Source organism: Ornithorhynchus anatinus, chromosome 4, assembly GCF_004115215.2.
Source record: "Ornithorhynchus anatinus isolate Pmale09 chromosome 4, mOrnAna1.pri.v4, whole genome shotgun sequence".
NCBI classification, from domain to species: domain Eukaryota; kingdom Metazoa; phylum Chordata; class Mammalia; order Monotremata; family Ornithorhynchidae; genus Ornithorhynchus; species Ornithorhynchus anatinus.
The window spans coordinates 129093968-129112316 of NC_041731.1; the positions used below are offsets into that span (position 1 = coordinate 129093968).

The following is an 18349-nucleotide window of genomic DNA, read 5'->3' on the forward strand; positions in this document are numbered from 1 at the left end:
TAGACTGTAAGCTAATTTCTTTGTTGAGACGCACGTCCATCTCCCCCTCATTCATTCATCCAGTCGTATTTATTGAGCGCTTACCGTGTGCTGAGCTCTGTGCTAAGTGCTTGCGAAAATAAGATAAAACAATAAACAGTGACATTCCCTGCCCACAGTGAGCTTACAAGGCGGGGAGACGGACATCAATACAAATAAAATTACAGAGTTGTGCATAAGTGCTGTGGGGCAGGGAGGGGGGAAGAGCAAAGGGAACAAGTCAGGGTGATGCAGAGGGGAGTGGGAGATGAGGAAGAGAGGGGTAAGTCTGGGAAGGCCTCTTGGAGGAGGTGGGCCTTCGATAAGCTTTGAAGTAGGGGGAGAGTCATTGTGGGATTTGAGGAGGGAGGGCGCTCCAGGCTAGAGGCCGGATGTGGGCTAGGGGTCGGCAGCGAGAGAGGCGAGTTCGAAGCATAGAGAGAAGGTTAGCTCCAGAAAGGAGTGAAGTGTGTGGGTTGGACTGTAGAAGGAGAGAAGCGAGGTGAAGTAGGAGGGGGCAAGTTGGTGGACTGTATAAAAGCCAGTGGTGAGTTTTTGTTCGATGTGGAGGTGGCTGGGCAACTTCTGGAGCTTTCTGAGGAGCAGGGGTGACGTGTCCTGAGCAATTTTGTAGAAAAGTGATCCAGGCAGCAGAGTGAAGTATGGGCTGGAGTGGAGAGAGACAGGAGGCCGAGTGGTCAACAAGGAGGCTGATGCAGTGATCGAGGCGGGAGAGGATGAGTGATTGGATTAACGCAGTAGCAGTTCGGATGGAGAGGAAAGGGCAGATTGTAGCCATGTTGCCAAGGTGGGACCGACAGGATTTAATGATGGATTGGATATGTGTGTTGAATGAGAGAGAGGAGCCAAGGATAATACCAGGCTTGTGAGACAGAAAGGATGGTAGTGCTGTCTACAGTGATGGGAAAGTCGGGAGTAAAGGGTTTGAGAGGGAAGATAAAGAGTTCTGTTTTGGGCACGGTAAACTGGAGGTGACGGGAGGACATCCAAGGAGAGATGTCTTGAAGGCCAGAGGAAATGCGAGACTGCAGAGAGGGAGTGAGATCAGTGTCGGAGATGGAGATTTGGGGATTATCCACATAGAAGTGATAGTTGAAACAGTGGGAGCGAATGAGTTCTCCAAGGGAGCGGATGTAGGTGGAGAATAGAAGGAGACCCAGAAGCGAGCCTTGAGGGACCCCCCACTGTCGGAGTGGGAGTCCGAGGAGAAGCCCGCGAAGGAGACTGAGAATGATCGGCTAGAGAGATGAGAGGAGAATCGGGAGAGGACAGAGTCAGTGAAGCTAGATAACGTTTCCAGGAGAAGCGGGTGATCCTCAGCGTCGAAGGCAGTTGAGAGGTCCAGGGTGATTAGGATGAAGTAGAGGCCGTCAGATTTGGCAAGAAGGAGATGACTGATGACGTTTCAAAGGGAGGTTTCTGTGGAATGAAGGGGTCGGAAGTCAGATTGGAAGGGGTCAAGGAGAGAACTGGACTTGGTCTAGATAGGAAGCGCCGAAGGGTGACCCCGCAGACCGAATTCCCTGAGCCCAGGTCACACTGGAGGGTCTAGGCCTTTCGGGGAGAGGTCCCCTGCTCACTGCTCTACTTATCGGGGTGGCCACCTCTGGGCCAGCAAGTTCCCAAAAGGGGCTTTCCCTGCCACATTACTCCTTCACCACTCTCAGGCCACACATAACCTCTTCGACTCTCCTGATTCCTCCTCCTGCCTCTCGCTCTCCCCTGGGGCCTGGACCTCCGTGGATTCACTGCCTATTTCCCTCCTTAATAATAATAATGATGATGGTATTTAAGCGCTTACTCTGTGTCAAGCACTGTTTTAAGCGCTGGGATAGGTGCAAGCTATTCAGGTTGGACACAGTCCCTGTCCCACGTAGGGCTCAGTCTTAATCCTCATTTTACAGATGAGATAACTGAGGCACGGAGAAATTAAGTGACTTGCCCAAGGTCACACAGCCGACAAGTGGCAGAGCCGGGACTAGAACCCAGATCCTTCTGACTCCCAGGCCCGGGCTCTATCCACTAAGCCATCTTCAGTGAGCCCCATGTGGGACCTGATGATCTTGTTTCTACCAGTGCTTGTAGAATAAGCGTTTATCAAATACCACAGTCATTATTACTGTTATTAGTATCATTATTACCCAGAAGCTTGATTGTGACGTGAACAGTGCTCCAGATAGAAAAACTAAAGCAAAAGTTTTGAAAATAGTGGAGATAAACTGCTCTGCAGAAAGAAGTCAGTAAGATTTGTATTTTCTTGTAATTTAGAGACTTTTTTTGGGAGAAGACTAAAATTTGACCTTACTATTTAAGCACTTTTCTTATTTCCCAAAACACTTTTCCTTTCTCATCTCTTCTCTGGAAAGCATTTTGTGTTTGCTTCCTTGACTCGGCCTCAAACTCCTTGAAGGCAGGGATTGCATCTTCTGCCTCTTGTGCTCAACCAAGAGCTTACTACAGTGCTCTGCACCCACTAAGTGCTCAATAAATACCGTTGATTGATTAATTGTTCCGTGCTCCATAGGGGCTGAGAGACTTATTTTTTCTGGCATTTGTTAAGCGCTTACTATGATCAAACGCTGTTCTAAAAACTGCAATAGGTACAAATCAATCAGTCCCATATGGGACTTACAGTCTAAGTAGGAGGGAGAACAGGTATTGAATCCCCATTTTATAGCTGAAGAAGCCGAGTAATAATAATAACAATCGTATTTGCTAAGCCGTTACTATAAACTAAGCACTGGATTGGATAAAAGCAAATCAGGTTGGACAAAGGCTCAAGGTCATAATCCTCATTTTACAGGTGAGGTAACCAAGGTATAGACAAGTCAAGTGACTTGCCCAAGGTCACACAGCAAGCAATTGACAGTGCCGGGATTAGAACCCAGGTCCACTGATTCCAAGGCCCAGGGGCTCATCTCACTTTGCCCTCTGCCTCTTTTGGAGAACTCTGAAAAGACCAGACTTTAGAGGACAAAGCCTGTAAGGGGCAACCGTGGTTTAGGCGGAAGGGCTCGGCCAGGGCCTCGTGGCTGTTGGATTTCTCGGACGTTCTCTGCTTGCCTGTTTTGTGGCCCCTTACCCGTCTTCAGGTTCGTTCATTCATTCCTTCAGTCGTGTTTATTGAGCACTTACTGTGTGCAGAGCACTGTACTAAGAGCTTGGAATGTACAATTGGGCAACAGATAGAGACAATCCCTGCCCAACGATGGGCTCACAGTCTAGAGAGGGGGAGGGGGGAAAAAGACAGCAAAACAAAACAGGTAGTCATGCTTCAATACCATCAAAATACATAAATACAGTCATAGACATAGAGACAGGTTTGTGTTAATTATTATTATTATTAATAATATTTGTTGAGCGCTTACTGTGTGCAAAGTACCATACTAAGGGCTTGGGAGAGTACTATAAACATCAAACACATTCCCTGCCCACAAGGAGCTCACAGCCTAGAATAATACATTCCCATCAGAAGGGAAGAGCACAGGCCTGGGAGCCAGAGGCTCTGGGTTCCATTCTCAGCTCTGTCTCTCCCCTGCTGTATGGCCTTAGGCGAGTCACTCAACTTCTCTGAGCCTCATCTGTAAAAAGGGGACTCGGTCCCTGTTCTCCCTCCTGCTTATGTACATATCGGTAATGTATTTATATTAATGTGTCTCTCCCCCTCTAGACTAAGCTCGCTGTGGGCGGGGAATATGTCTGCTATATTGTTAGAGTGTATTCTCTCAAGGACCTAATACAGTACTTTGCAGACAGTAAGTACTCAATTAACATGATTTACTGACTGACTGTACCGTGAAACCCACATGAGACAGGAACTGTGTCCAACCTGATTAACTGGTATCCACTCTGGAGCTTAGTTCAGTTCCTGAGTTCACAGTAAGTGCCTAAAAAAATAGCACTATGATGTATGATTGTCATGGTCATCCAGCAGGAGTAGCAGAGAAGGTTTTAATGATAGTTTATAACTTGGTTTTCAAATGAATCGTTATCTATTGAGTGCTCACTATGTGCAGAGCGCCGTACCAAGTACGAGCTTGGGAGAGTAAAGTGTAACCGAGTTGGTAGACGTATTCCCTCCCCACAAGGAGCTTACAGTCCAGAAAGGGAGCCAAACATTAGGGAGATGTACATAAGGGCTGTCGGGCCGAAGGAGGGGTTAATAAAGTGAGCAAATCAGGGCAACCCAGGAAGGAGAGAAAGAAGAGGAAATGAGGGCTGAGTCAAGGAAGGCTTCTTGGAGGAGATGGGTTTTTAATAAGGCTTGGAGGGTGGGGAGAGCGACCGTCTGTCAGATATGAAGGGGGAGGGTGTTTTGGCCCAGAGGCAGGTTGCGAGGGAGGGATCAGTGGCGATTAAGATGAGACTGAGCTACAGTGAGTAGGTTGGCATTAGAGGAGCAGAGTGTGTGGGCTGGATCGTAGTAGGAAATCAGACAAATGGTGGAAGGGCTTAAGGGGATTGAATGCTATAAAGCCAATGGTAAGGAATTTGGGGGGTTGCAGAGGTGGATGGGCAACCACTGGTGGTTCTTGAGGAGGAGAGGATGTGGATTGAACATTTTTGTAGGAAAGTCATCCGGGCAGCGGAGGGAAGTATGAACTGGAGTGGGGAGAGACGGGAGGCTGGAAGGTCAGCAAGGAGGCTGATAGGGGAATCAAGGCAAGGTAGGATAAGTGCTTGGATTGACACAGCAGTTTGGATAGAGAGGAAAGGACGAATTTTAGTGAAGTTGTGACGATTGAACTGACAGGAATATGGAATATATGGGTTAAGTGAGAAAGATGAGTCAGGGGTATTTATAGAGCTCTTACCGTGTGCAAAGTACTGCACTAAGCACTCGGGAGAGTACAGTGCGAGAGGCGGAAGACACATTTCCGACCACGGCGAGCTTACAGTTTCGAGTCAAGGGTAACGCCAATGCCGAGGTTGCAGGCTTTTGAGACGGAGAGGATGGTAGTGCTGTCTACAGTGATGGGAAAGTCAGGGGAAGGGCAGGACATGTTAAGGCTGAGCTGTCGGTGGGTTGTCCAAGAAGAGATGTCCTGAAGGCCGGAGGAAATATCGGTCTACAGAGAAGGAGAGAGATGAGGGTCAGAGATGTAGATTTGGAGATCATCTGCATAGAGGTGGTAGTTGAAGCCATGGGAGCGAATGAGTTCTCCAAGGGAGTGGGTGGAGATGGAGACTTAAAGGGGACCAGAACTGAACCTGGAGGGACCCCCCCCCACACAGTTAGGGGGTGGAAGGCAGAGGAAGAGCCCGCAAAAGAGACTGAGAATGAATAGCCAGATGGGAGGAGAACCAGGAGAGGACAGTGTCAGTGAAACCGAGGTTCGATGACGTTTCAAGGAGAAGGGAGTGGTCTGCAGTGTCAGAGGCAACTGAGAGGTCAAGAGGATCAGGATGAAGTAGGGGCTGTTGAATTTGGCAAGAAGGAGATCATTGGTGACGTTTGAGAGGGCCATTTTTGTGGAGTGGAGGGGACAGAAGCCAGATTGCAAGGGCAGAATTGGAGAAGTGTAAGCAGCAGGTGTAGACACTTGTTCAAGGAGGAGTTCCAAGAGGAATAGTAGGAGGGAGATAGGGACGATAAGCGGAGGGATTCATGGGGTAAAGGGAGAGTTTTGATGGGTTTTTTTAGGGCAGAGAATACATGAGGGTATTTGAAAGCAGTGGGGAAGAAGTCAGTGAAGAGTGAACAGTTGAAGATGGTAATCAGGGAGGGGAGAAAGGAGGAGACAAGTGTTTTGAAAAGGGGCGAAGAGATTCGGTCAGAGGCACAGGTGGAGGGGGATGAATTTGGAGAGGAGGAGGAGGAAGAGGAGGAGGATATCTTCCTGAGATACCACTGGGGAAGATGGGAGAGGTGGAGAAGAGCCGGAGAGATGTTACGGAGATCGTGCCTGATGGTTTCAACTTTCTCAATAAAGTAGGTGTCCCGATCATTAAGGGCAAGGGATGGGGGAGACGGGAAGAGGGAGTTAAAAGTCCAAAACAATTGTCCAGGGCGATGAGCATGGGAGTCCGTAAGGATGGAGAAATAATGTTGCCAAATGGAAGAAAGGACACAGTTACAGCAGATTAGGATGAACTTGAGCTGGACAAGGTCAGCCTGATATCTGGATTTTCACAAACGGCGCTCTGAAGCTAATGCACAGGAGTGAAGGAAATGTCAGAGCACTGCATTATAGACTAAGCTTGTTGTGGGCAGGGAATGTGTCTGTTTATTGTTGTATTGTACTCTCCCAAGTGCTTAGTACGGTGCTCTGCACACAGTAAGCACGCAATAAATACAATTGAATGATTGAATGAATCCTAACCCCACTTAGGGTCATTCTCCTTGGTCCATAACGTCCAAAAAACTTTTAACTCCTTGGCAGTCTGAAATTTGATGATCCTGAGTTTAGGTCTTCCAATTTTCTTGGGAAAGACCTTTCAGTGTTCTTAGCTTAATAATAACAATGATGATGATGATGATGATGGTATTAAGTGCTGCTTATAATGTTCCAGGCACTTTTCTAAGCGCTGGGGTAGATACAAACAAATCAGGTTGGACACAGTCCGTGTCCCACTTGGGGCTCACAGTCTCAATCCCCATTTTACAGATAAGGTAACTGAGTCCCAGAAAAGTTAAGTGACTTACTCAAAGTCACGCAGCCAGCAAGTGGTGGAGCTGGGATTAGCACCCACGTCCTTCCGATTCCCAGGCCCGTGCTCTCTCCACTGAACCATGCTGCTTCTCATGTTCATTACCAGAAGCATCAGCCATATGAGGGCTTTCTGATGGATTTACTTAAACTTAAAGCTTCTTTGGTTCCCTCTGAAATACCTCCTTCCCCCTGCCCAGGACGTCCATTGCTATTTATTGAAAATTTTAAATAAAAATTCTGTACCAATCATCTTCGCTTCAGTTCTCAGATTTTCCCCTTGAATTCATTCTTTGGGCAACTTGTCAGGCCAGGCTTCTTGGGCTCACTGCCATCCCCAGTTCTCCTTTTCAGTAAACCCCCGACGGAGTCCACCTCTCTGCAAGGAACATCTTCGATCGCGGTTCAGCACAGGGGAGTGGCGTTGGGATGAGGTCGGGCAAACGGGAATTTTTTCCCAACAGGTGACATCGTTGGCAAAAGATGTGCACTCCATTGTCCCTGCTTACCAAGGTTCTGGAACTCAGTCAGTAATCATTATTGAACACTTACCCTGTGCCGAGCACCGTGCTTAGAACGAAGGAGAGAACAGAAGGATTAGTAGGCATGATCCCTGCCCTCAAAAATCCAGCTGGGAGGCAGTCAGTAAAATAAATCCCAGATCGGAACAAGTAAAGCAGCATGGCCAAGCGGTTAGAGCCCGGGCCTCGGGTCAGAGGACCTGGGTTCTCATCCCGGCTCCTCCACTTATCTACTGAGTGACACTAGGCAAGTCACTTTACTTAATAATTACAATTATGTTACTTGTTAAGGATGTACTAACTGTTCTAACACACTGTTCTAAGTGCTGGGGTATTCAGGTTGCCCCACGTCAGCTCACAGTCTTAATCTCCATTTTCCAAATGAGGTTACTGAGGCCCAGAGAAGCAAAGTGACTTGCTCACAGTCATACAGCAGGCAAGTGGCAGAGCCGGGATTGGAACCCACGTCCTCTGTCTCCCAAGCCCGGACTCTTTCCACTAAGCCATGCTGCTTCTGGGCCTCGGTTCCCTCATCAGTAAAATGGGGATTAACACCGTGAGCCCCATGTGGGACATGATCTGTGTCCAACTGATTTTCTTGTATCCACCCCAGCGCTTAGTACAGTGCCTGGCATATAGAAAGCGCTTAACAAATACAATAAAAAAAGTAATAGGTGAAGAGGTTTGGCTCTAAATGTGGGGGGGCAGGCGGGAGTTAGTTGACACAAAGTAGTGGCTGTTGGAGGATAAGGGGTAGAAAGGTGAGCAATTAATCAGGGAACCCCTCCTTGAGGAAGGTGTCGATGGGGAGAACAGTGGTCTGCCAGATGTGAAGGGGCTGGGGTGACCCCCGAGTAAGAAGTCGCCCGCCAGAGGCGAGAATAAGAGATGGCGGTTGTGGTCTCCTGAGAGGAATCAGTCAGTTGATCGTATTTCATGAGCATGGCGTTATACTAAGCGCCTGGATGAATCCAGTATAACAGACACATTCCCCACCCCCAACGAGCTTGCGGTCTAGAGGGGGAGACAGACATGACTATAAATCGCAGATATAATAAATGGACGGAGGTAGCCAGAGGGGAGCGGCGGGAGATCTGATTGTGTCAGAAGTTTCTGCTCGATGCAGAGAGGGATGGGGAACCCCTGGAGGCTTACTGTTTATTGTTATAGCGTATTCTCCCAAATGCTTAGTACAGTGCTCTGCATACAGTAAGTGCTCAATAAGTACAGTTGAATGAATGAAGGTTTTTGAAGAGCGAGGAGATTGGCCCAGAACAGCGTTCTAGAGAAATGACCCAGCCAGCAAAGTGAAGGATGGAGAGGGGAGAGGCTGGAGACGGGGAGGTCGGCCAGGAGGCTGATGGAGAGGTCGAGTCCTAGGGTGTAGACAAGCATCTAGGCCATTGTGGTGGCATTTGGGTCAGAAGGAAAGAGCGGATTCGCGAGACCTGAGTCTTCCCGGGGAGGCGACACCTTTGGGAGACGGGGTCCGGCCAGAAAAAGTCACAGATGCCATCGCCACTCTGAGAGAAAACCCGGCACTGGCTTCTTGGGGAGGACCTTATCATTCATTCACTCATTCAGTCATATTTATTGAGCACTTGCTGTGTGCAGAGCACTGTACTGAGCCCTTCAGAGAGAACAGTACAGCAACAAACTGACACATTCTCCGCCCACAACGAGCTCACAGTCTAGAGTAATTGTGGTATTTAAGGTCTTACTAAGTGCCAGGCACCGTACTAAGCACTGGGGTGGATACAAGCAAATTGAGTTGGACACAGTCTCTGTCCCTTGTGGGGCTCACAGTTTCAATCCCCATTTTACAGATGAGGTCACTGAGGCCCAGAGAAGTGAAATGATTTCCCCAAGGTCACACAGCAGACAAGTGGCAGAGGTGGCATTAGAACCCAGGTGCTCCTCCCAGGCCCTTGCTCTGTTCACTAAGCCATGCTGCTTTTCCTTCCATCAGACTACACCCCCCCCACCAACTCTGTGTCTCTCTGTCTGTCTCTCTTTGTCTCTCTCTCTCTGTTTCCCTCATGTTCTCTCCCTTATGCACCCTCTCTGTCTCTCGCTGTCCCTTTATGTCTCTTTGTCTTCGTTTCTCTGTCTCTCCTTCCTGCTCCTCTCTGTCTCCCTTGTACTCGCTCTCTCATGAAGGAGATTAGGGAGGTGAGGTGGTAGGGGGTGAGCCGATCGGCTTTAAAGCCAACGGTGAGGAGTTTCTGTTTGATGAGGAGGTGAATGGGCAGCGATTGGAGGTTCTCGAGGAGTGGGGAGACACGAACTGATCGTTTTTATTGATAAATGATTCGTCCAGCAGAGTGACGTCTCGATTGGAGTGGGGAGAGCCAGTAAGCCGGGAGGTCAGTGAGGAGGCAGATGCAGTAGTCAGAGCCGGTTAGGATAGTGCTTGGATCAACATGATAACAGCTCAGATGGAGAAGAAGGGGTGGATTTTAGCAATATCGTCCTAGCAGAACCGACAGGATTTGGTGACAGATCAAATATATGGGTGGAATGAGAGAAATGATTCGAGGACAACGCCAAGGTTACAGGCTTGCGAGGTAGAGAGAAGCAGCATGGCTCAGTGGAAAGAGCACGGGCTTGGGAGTCAGAGGTCATGGGTTCGAATGCCGGCTCCACTGCTTGTCAGCTGTGTGACTGTGGGCAAGTCACTTCACTTCTGTGTGCCCCAGTTCCCTCATCTGTAAAATGGGGACTAAGAATGTGAGCCTCATGTGGGACAACCTGATTACCCTGTGTCTACCCCAGCGCTTAGAACAGTGCTCGGCACATAGTAAGCGCTTAACAAATACCAACATTATCATCATTATTATTATTATTATAGAGTTGTTGTCTACAGTAATGGGAAAGACAGGGGGAGGACAGGTTTTGGGTGGGAAGATGAGGAGTTCAGCTTTGGAAATGTTTAATTTGAGGCGTCGACGGGACATCCAAGCAGAGATGTCCTGAAGGCAGGAGAAAATGTGAGATTGCAGGGAAGGGGAGAGATCGGGCTGGAGACGCAGATTTGGGAATCATCTGCCGATTGAAGCCAAGGGAGCGAATGAGTTCTCTGAGGACATGGGGGGAGAGGGAGAGTAGAAGGGGATCTAGCCCTAAGCGACCCTTCCTGCCAGGGTGGGAGGCAGAGGAGGAGCCCGCAAAAGAGACTGAGAAGGGGTGGGTAGAGAGATAGGAGGAGAACCGAGAGAGGACAGTGTCGGCGAATCCAAGGTTGGACCGAGTTTCAAGGAGAAGGGAGTGATCTCATTCATTCATTCATTCATTCAGTAGTATTTATTGAATGCTTATTATGTGCAGAGCACTGTAATCTACCCCGTCAGAGGCAGCTGAGATCTAGGAGGATTAGGATGGAGAAGACACCATCAGTTTTGGTGAGAAGGTCATTGGTTGCCTTAGAGAGGGCTGTTTCTGGGGAACGAAGGGGACGGAAACCAGACTGACAGGGATGTAGGAGATTATTGGAAGATAAGGAGTGGAGACAACGGACATAAACAACTCTTTCAAGAAATTTGAAGAGAAACGGTAGGAGGGAGCCGTGGGGTCGAGAGAGGGTTTGGGGTTTTTTTTTAGGATAGAGGTTATGTAAGCATGTTTGAAAGCAGCGGGGAAGAAGCGGTTAGAAAGTGAACAGTTGGAGATGACAGTCAAGGAGGGAAGAAGGGAGGGGGCAAGTTCTTTTGAAGGGTTTGAAGGGCTTAATACGGTGCTCTGCACGCAGTAAGCGCTTAATTAAACATGATTGAATGAATGAATGGGGTCAGAAGCCCAGGTGAAGGGGGTAGATTTAGAGACGAGCCAAGAGATTTCATCTTGAGTTACTGCAGGGAACAGGGAGGGTTGAAGAGGGTGGAAGAGGGGTGGGGGATTGGAGAGGAGCAGGGGAGATTTTTGGGAGATCATACTGGGTGGTTTCAATTTTACTGATGAAGTATGTAGTCAGGGCATCGGGGGACAGAGATGGTGGGGGGGTGGGGACAGGAGGTTTGAGAAGCAGCGTGGCCTAGTGGATAGAGCTTGGGCCTGGGAGTCAGAAGGACCTGGGTTCTAATCCCAGCTCTGCCACTTGTCCGCCGGGTGACCTTGGGCAGGTCACCAGGCGCTAGTCTGGAAGAGAAAGAAAATCCAGAGCTGCAGCAGCCGATCTGTAAACCCGGTGGACTGGGACAGATTCCTGTGGGTGACTAATAATAATAATGATGGTTTTTGTTAAGCGCTTACTATGTGCCAAGCACTGTTCTAAGCACTGGGGTAGATACAGGGTCCCACGTGGGGTTCACAGTCTTAATCCCCATTTTCCAGGTGAGGGAACTGAGGCCCCGAGAAGCAAAGTGAGTGGCCCAAGGTCACCCAGCAGACAAGTGGCAGAGGTGGGATTAGAACCCACGTCCTCTGACTCCCAAGCCCAGGCTCTTTGCACTAGGCCACGCTGCTTCTCGTAAGCAGCGGGACTAGGCAGGTCCCAGCGGGTGGGGGGACGGGGGAATCCATAAATTCTGAGCTGGCGGGAGTGAGTTACTAAAGCGCCTGTCCACAGTGATTGGGCGAGCGCTAGCAAGTCGAGCTATCAAGTCCTTAGTCGTTGATGGGTGACTGTTGGCAGGTTCGTTCATTCCTTCATTCAGTCATATTTAGTGAGCGCTTACTGTGTGCAAAGCATTGTATTAAGCCATTGGGAGAGGACAACAGAACAGCAAACGGACACATTCCTGCCCACGTTGTTAACTCCTTAGTGAGTCACTGTCCTTCTTTGCGGGGTGGGGGGCTGGGTGCAGAGGGGTGGGGAATTGGCGATTCCTTCCTCTTGCGGGCCCAGGTCGTCGGGGCACGGATGCAGTAAGGGGAGAATGAAGGGGCCGGGGTCCCCTTCCACGGTGCGTAGGGGCTGATAGAGGGGCCGGAGTCTCTTGTCTCTGGGCAGTGCCGGGCCTCGGGTGGGCGATGCTCAGTCCTCAGGCCCTGGCTCGCAGAGGGCGACCCTCCCCTGGAGCGGGATCCCGGACCTCTGGGCTGAGGGGGGAGACCCCGCGGGATTCAGCATCCCTTCAGTAGTATTTATTGAGCGCTTACTATGTGAAGAGCACTGTACTAGGCATTTGGAATGTACAGTTCAGCAACAGGTAGAGACAATCCCTGCCCATTGGCGGGCTTACAGTCTTCCCTCCGGGTCATCCCAGGCCCCCCACGGTGGGCAGGGAGGGGTGCGGGGGGTGGCGGAGACGCTCCCCTTGCCTCAGCTTTGGCCCCACGCCTTGCCGAGAGGTTCCTGGCTGGTGGGCGTCCCACCAGCCCTTCTCCCCGGCTCCATCTTAGGCCTCTGGTCTGACGGAGTGGGGCAGGAGGAGGCGAGGGAAGGCGTCCTCCCTTCCCCCAGACAGATCCTAGGTCACCGGCGGGGATGGTGGAGACCCTCCCCTTGATTTAGGTTTTTGGCCCCAATCTTGCCGAGCGGGCCACGGGTGGTCGCGGCCCTTCTCTCGGGCTCCCTCTTCGGCCTCCAGTTTGAGGGCGGGAGAGGGGCGCGAGGGCTCAGCGTCCCTTCCTTCTGGCGCAGTCCCAGACCCCCTAAGGAAGGAGCGGGGGGCGCAGATGGGGGTCGGAGAAGGTCTCCGACCCTTCCCCTTAATGTGTGGGTCCGGAGGGGCTGCCCCGCCTCGGGCCTCCGGCGCTGGCACCGCTGTCTGTCACAGCCCTCTCACGGCTTGGCTGCCGTCACTGCCATCTCGCCGTGGAAAGTCCCCTGTAGACCATAAACTCCTCGCGGACAGGGATCGTACCTACCGAGCCTAGCATACTGTACTCTCCCGAGTGCCTGGCACGGCGCCCAGCACACAGTAAGCGCTCAAAAGATCCCAACTTCAGGGAGCTTACAGATTAGTGGGAGGAAGGCACTGAATGAATGGCAGTGGGGAGAATCGATCGGTCAGTGGGATTTATGGAACACTTTCTGTGTGCGGAGCACTGTGCTAAGCGCTTGGGAGGGGACCGTATAACAATAAACAGACTGTCCAGGAGCCGACGGTCGACACGGGGAGACAGACATGAATATAAGTAAATAATGGATAGGGACGAAGTGCTGTGGAGCTGAGAGGGAGTGAATCAAGAGTGCAAATTCAAGAGCAAGGATGACTCAAGGGAGTGGGAGAAGAGGAGATGAGGGCTCAGTCGGGGAAGGCCTCTTGGAGGAGATGGCATTTTAATGAGGATTTGCAAGTGGGGAGAGTCGATGTCGGATGTGAAGAGGGAGGGCGTTCCGGGCCGGAGGCGGGACGTGGGCGAGATAGACGAGGTGGTTGGCGTTAGAGGGGCGAAGTGTGCGGGCTGGGTTGGAGTAGGAAAGCAGCCAGGTAAAGGACGGGGGGAGCAAGGTGACGGGGCGATCGAAGAAAAGAGCCGAGAGGCGGAGGCGTGGATGAGTGAGTGGTAGGAGAGCGGAGAACAGAGGTGTGTGCGTGTGCTGGTGTTTTGGGGGCTTCTGAGCCTGTGAGGGGCAGGCAGGGGTTGAGCCGCTAGGAGGGAAGGAGGGAGGGAGGGAAGAAGGGAGGCTGTGACCAGGAGAGAAGAAGAGTTGATCAGAGAAGGTCCCCGCGGCCAGGGAGATTTCAGAAGGGCTTCGTGCGTAAAGCAAGTCATGCCCTCTGCCCGTTTGGATCCAGAAATGGAATGCTCCACCGTACAGTCCTTTCCAAAAAACTAAATTCACTCTGTCCCCGGGCAGAAGGCGCCTGAAAGTTCAGAGCTGAGAATGGAATGTGGGAAGAGGTTTCGTCATATCGGGTCCTAATGGAGTTTTCCTTTTTTTTTCTTTCCTCCCCCTTCCCCCTTTTGATTCAAAACCCTAAAGGATGTTACCCTGATGCCAAGGGGGAGAATGGTGTGGGAGAGTATCCCGATGGGAAAGAAATGGCCGACCACGGAGAGCACCTGGTAGACTTTAATAGGGTAAGTGGATTGTTTCTTTTGGTGACCTATGGTGACTTTGGTGACCTTTCCCTCCCATTCTTAATTACACTTTCATCCAGATGAGGAGGATCTAGGATCTAGATGAGGAGGCAGGAGTCAGAAGGTCATGGGTTCTAATCCCGGCTCGGCAACTTGTCTTCTGTGTGACCTTGGGCGAGTCGCTTCACTTTTTTTATTTAATGGTATCTGTTAAGCACTTACTATGTGCCGGGCGCTCTTCTAGGATCTGGGGTAGAAATGAGGTAATCGGATTGGACACGGGCCTTTGCCCCACGAGGGGCTCACCGTCTTCATCCCGATTTTACCGATGAGGGAGCTGAGGCCCGGAGAAGCGAAGTGACTTACCCCAGGTCACATAACAGACGAGTGGCCGAGCCGGGATTAGAACTCAGGTTCTTCCGACTCCCGGGCCTCTGTTCTATCCACGAGGCCATGCTGCTTCACTTCTTGGGCCTCGGTTTCCTCACCTGTAACATGGGTGTTCAAAGCCTGTTCTCCTCCCTCCTAAGAGTGTGAGCCCCGTGTGGGGCAGGGACCGTGTCCAACCTAATTAACTCATATCTCTCCCAGAGTGTAAAACAGTGCTGGGTACGTGGTAAGCACTTAACAGATCCAAAAAAGATAGCGGTAACAATAAGAATAAAAATAATTATAGGAATGATAGTCTTGGGGAGTTTTTGATCAGAAAAGACACCCACACATCACTTATTCTTCATCCTGTGTGCTTAGTCCAGCGAGCGCTCAGTAAATGCGCTCAGTAAAACGCTCAGAGAAGCAGCGTGGCTCAGTGGAAAGAGCATGGGCTTCGGAGTCCGAGGTCATGGGTTCGAATGCCGGCTCTGCCACTCGTCAGCTGTGTGACTGTGGGCAAGTCACTTAGCTTCTCTGTGCCTCAGTTACCTCATCTGTAAAATGGGGATTAACTGTGAGCCTCACGTGGGACGACCTGATGACCCCGTATCTCCCCCAGCGCTTAGAACAGAGCTCTGCGCATAGTAAGCGCTTAACAAATACCAACATTGTTAAATGCCACTGATTACTCGAATGACGCAGCAGGTCAGGTGGACCAAGAAGACTGCTCTTGACAGATGGAATCTGTGCCCCTCCCCAAGTATCTCCCTTCTGCCACCAAGACGGTAGGGACCGTTCTCGCACCAAGCACTTGGTCAGAGGAGAAAATGTTTGGCCATTGGAGGTAGGAGGAGTCGGGAAGCAGCTCTCGTTGGGGAGGAGGAAGGGGGGAGATGAAAGAGTAATAATAATAATAATAATAATGTTGGTATTTGTTAAGCGCTTACTATGTGCCGAGCACTGTTCTAAGCGCTGGGGTAGACATAGGGGAATCAGGTTGTCGCACATGGGGCTCACAGTCTTAATCCCCATTTTACAGATGAGGGAACTGAGGCACAGAGAAGTTAAGTGACTTGCCCACAGTCACACAGCCGACATGTGGCAGAGCTGGGATTCGAACTCACGAGCTCTGACTCCAAAGCCCGTGCTCTTTCCACTGAGCCACGCTGTAAGAAGGGGAAAGGGAGACGGGACCCCTCAAAAATAGATGGGCTCCCGTCTCCCCAACAACCCCGCCCCGCCCGAACCCCACCGCCAGGACAGACCCTGTCAAGCCGTGGAAAACGGATAAACGGCCCCAGCCCTCCGCCTTTATAGTGGGAGGTCCCTGCTTCCTTCAGTCAGTCACATTTATCGTGAGAAGCAGCATGGCGTAGTGGCTAGAGCCCAGGCCTGGGTGTCAGGAGGACCTGGGTTCTAATGCCGGCTCCACCTTTTGTCTACCACGTGACTTTGGGTAAGTCACTGTACTTCTCTGGGTCTCAGTTCCCTCGTCTGTAAAATGGGGATTGAGACTGTGAGCCCCGGGTGGGAAAGGGACTGGGTCCAACCCGATTTGCCTGTATCCACCTCAGCGTTTAGAACAGTGCTGGGCACATAGTAAGCGCTTAACAAGTACCTTCATGATTATTATGATTATTACTCCCTCTCCCTCCCCTACCCGAACGCTTAGCCCAGTGCTCTGCACAGAGGAGGCGCTCAATAAAAGACCCAGCGGTTGCCGGATTCGTTCGGTCGTTTTTATTGAGCGCTTACTGTGTGCGAGCGCTTGGGAGAGGAGAGTAAAGGGTCAGACGCATTCCCTGTCCACAGCGAGCTGACGGTCCAGAGGATGAAAACGATTGCTTCCCCCTCCGTAGGTTTCTTCCGTTTACGAAGCGAGATGCGCCGGAGAAAAAGACCCCGGCGGGAAATCGAACGGCTTCCGAAAGAAGATCTACTCCAGCGACAGCTCCAACTCGGAAGACACGGCGTCGGAAGGGGCCGGCGATTGGGTCGATCCTTGCGAAGAGGCGCTCTTTTCTCGAACTCACCTCTAAAACTCAGAGTAGCCCAGATGGTTTAAAAAAAGAAAAAAAAAGAATAATAATAATAATAATAATAGGCGACGGAAAACGATCCTTCTCGTGGGTGGGGGGGGGGGCCTGTGGCTCTAAACAACAACTTGAGTTTCCTCTTCAATTAACTGATTCAGATGTGTATTTATCTTTCTCTTCTTGCTTATTTTAGAGTGGAGGACAACTAACCCGTCGGGAGCTCGCTCCCCTTCCACCCCCATCCCCGTCCCTCCCCTTCTCTCCCCCCCAAAATGTTCGATCCTTGGCTATTTGAACTAGACTAGGTGGTTGATGTCCAATCAGGAATGAGTGTGCATGTGCTCGTCTTAGAAGTCTCACTGCTTTTGGCATTTGAACCACAGTGCCCGCCCCCCGCCCCCCACCCCCCCTTACCCCTCCACCGTTACGTTAACAGCATTCGAAGTGTCTACAACTCCTTCTGCTATTCAGAGACAAGGCTCAAGGCGCATTTAGGCATCCGTTCCCTTTAAGAACCGGGAGATAAATACTTCACGCTGAAATCAATCGGTGCCTTTCTGAATACAGGAGAAAAAGCATCCGTGACACTCCTTCGGGTCTTCGTTCAGTCAGATCTCACCCAACTTTGAAGCGGGAACAACAGGGTTGTGCTTTAGAGACTTACAGAATACTGTGTTTTCTATCCTACGATATTGTTTTCTCCCCCCCCCCCCCCCGCCCCCGCGAAAAGAAACAAAACAGAAAAAAAAAAACCCAACACAGAGGATACTATGGTTTGTGAATATTCTCGCTAACTGGAGAAGCCAAGGATTTTTTTTTGTGTGCGTGGGTGGGTTGGTTCTATGGTCTGTGTGCGTTTCTCTGTCTCTCTCTCTGCCTCTGTCTCCCCGTCTCCTTGTCTCTCCCTGTTTCTCTCTCTGTCTCCCCCCCTTCTCTCTGTCTCTGTCTCCGTCTCTCGGTCCTTTTCCTGCCATTATAAGAACGCCAAAAAGAAAGAACGCCAAAAAAACAAAAAAAAAGTCATCAGAGGGGCTATTTAGAGGTGTGACTCCGGTGGCAAGTAAGGAGCCTGCGTCTCCTTACACACGACGTAACCCGCAACGCCCCCCCCCCCCGCCATCTCGAATTTGAGCCAAACTGATTGAAACTGTGCGAGATGTTCCGCGTGTCTAAATGTTTTATATGCAAGAGGGTCAGGGCTTCACTTGAAAGAAATCTTTGGCTGCTGCAGTTAGCCGCCGTCGTGGCTGTAATTTAGATCTCGTAAGCTCATTTCTGTGTCTCCCAGAGAATGTTGGGGGCGGGGCAGGTTTTGTGCGTGGCGGGGTTTGGGGGTGGGGAAAGTGATGATTTCCAACATACACGTGTGATCGTTGCCGTACGTAACTCGCTTTCCACTTTCTTTCGTTACCCTAGAAAGTCAGTACGTCGTCAGGGTACGGCCCTGCGAGACTCTCGACTCCTTGTGCTTCTGACACGATATGCAAACGTTTAAGCCAGGAGGAGCGATATTTGCAGAACTAAACATCCCAAGTCTTTGCTTTTTATTTATTTTTCTCTGTTTCGACCACCTCGTAGTCTAAAAAACGAACCTCTGCCGTAGCGGCGTGCCCGTGACATCGAGAGGTACGGAAAGGCCGATAGTTGACTGGGAAGCTTCACCACTCGGCAGGACGGCCGGTCGGGTAAAAAGAGAGTCACGCGGCCCGTAGCTGTTCGAAACGAGAGCCGAACTGACTCGGAGAGAGTTTTCTCGGGTCGG

At 50.7% G+C, this 18349-nt stretch overlaps 1 protein-coding gene across 3 annotated transcripts in view; it reads left to right on the plus strand.

Annotated features, from left to right (window-relative positions):
- KIAA0232 (KIAA0232 ortholog) overlaps positions 1–16994 on the plus strand; it is a 121007-nt gene extending 104013 nt beyond the window's left edge. For 2 of the 3 annotated variants that reach the window (XM_029062496.1, XM_029062498.2), the window contains 2 exons: positions 14082–14179; positions 16411–16994. In XM_029062496.1, coding sequence (XP_028918329.1) covers positions 14082–14179; positions 16411–16590 — 278 coding nt within the window. In that variant the 3' untranslated portion in view covers positions 16591–16994. The remainder of the gene's footprint in view (positions 1–14081; positions 14180–16410) is intronic. The other variant, XM_029062497.2, reaches the window with a different exon arrangement.
- The last annotated feature ends 1355 nt before the right edge of the window (positions 16995–18349 follow it).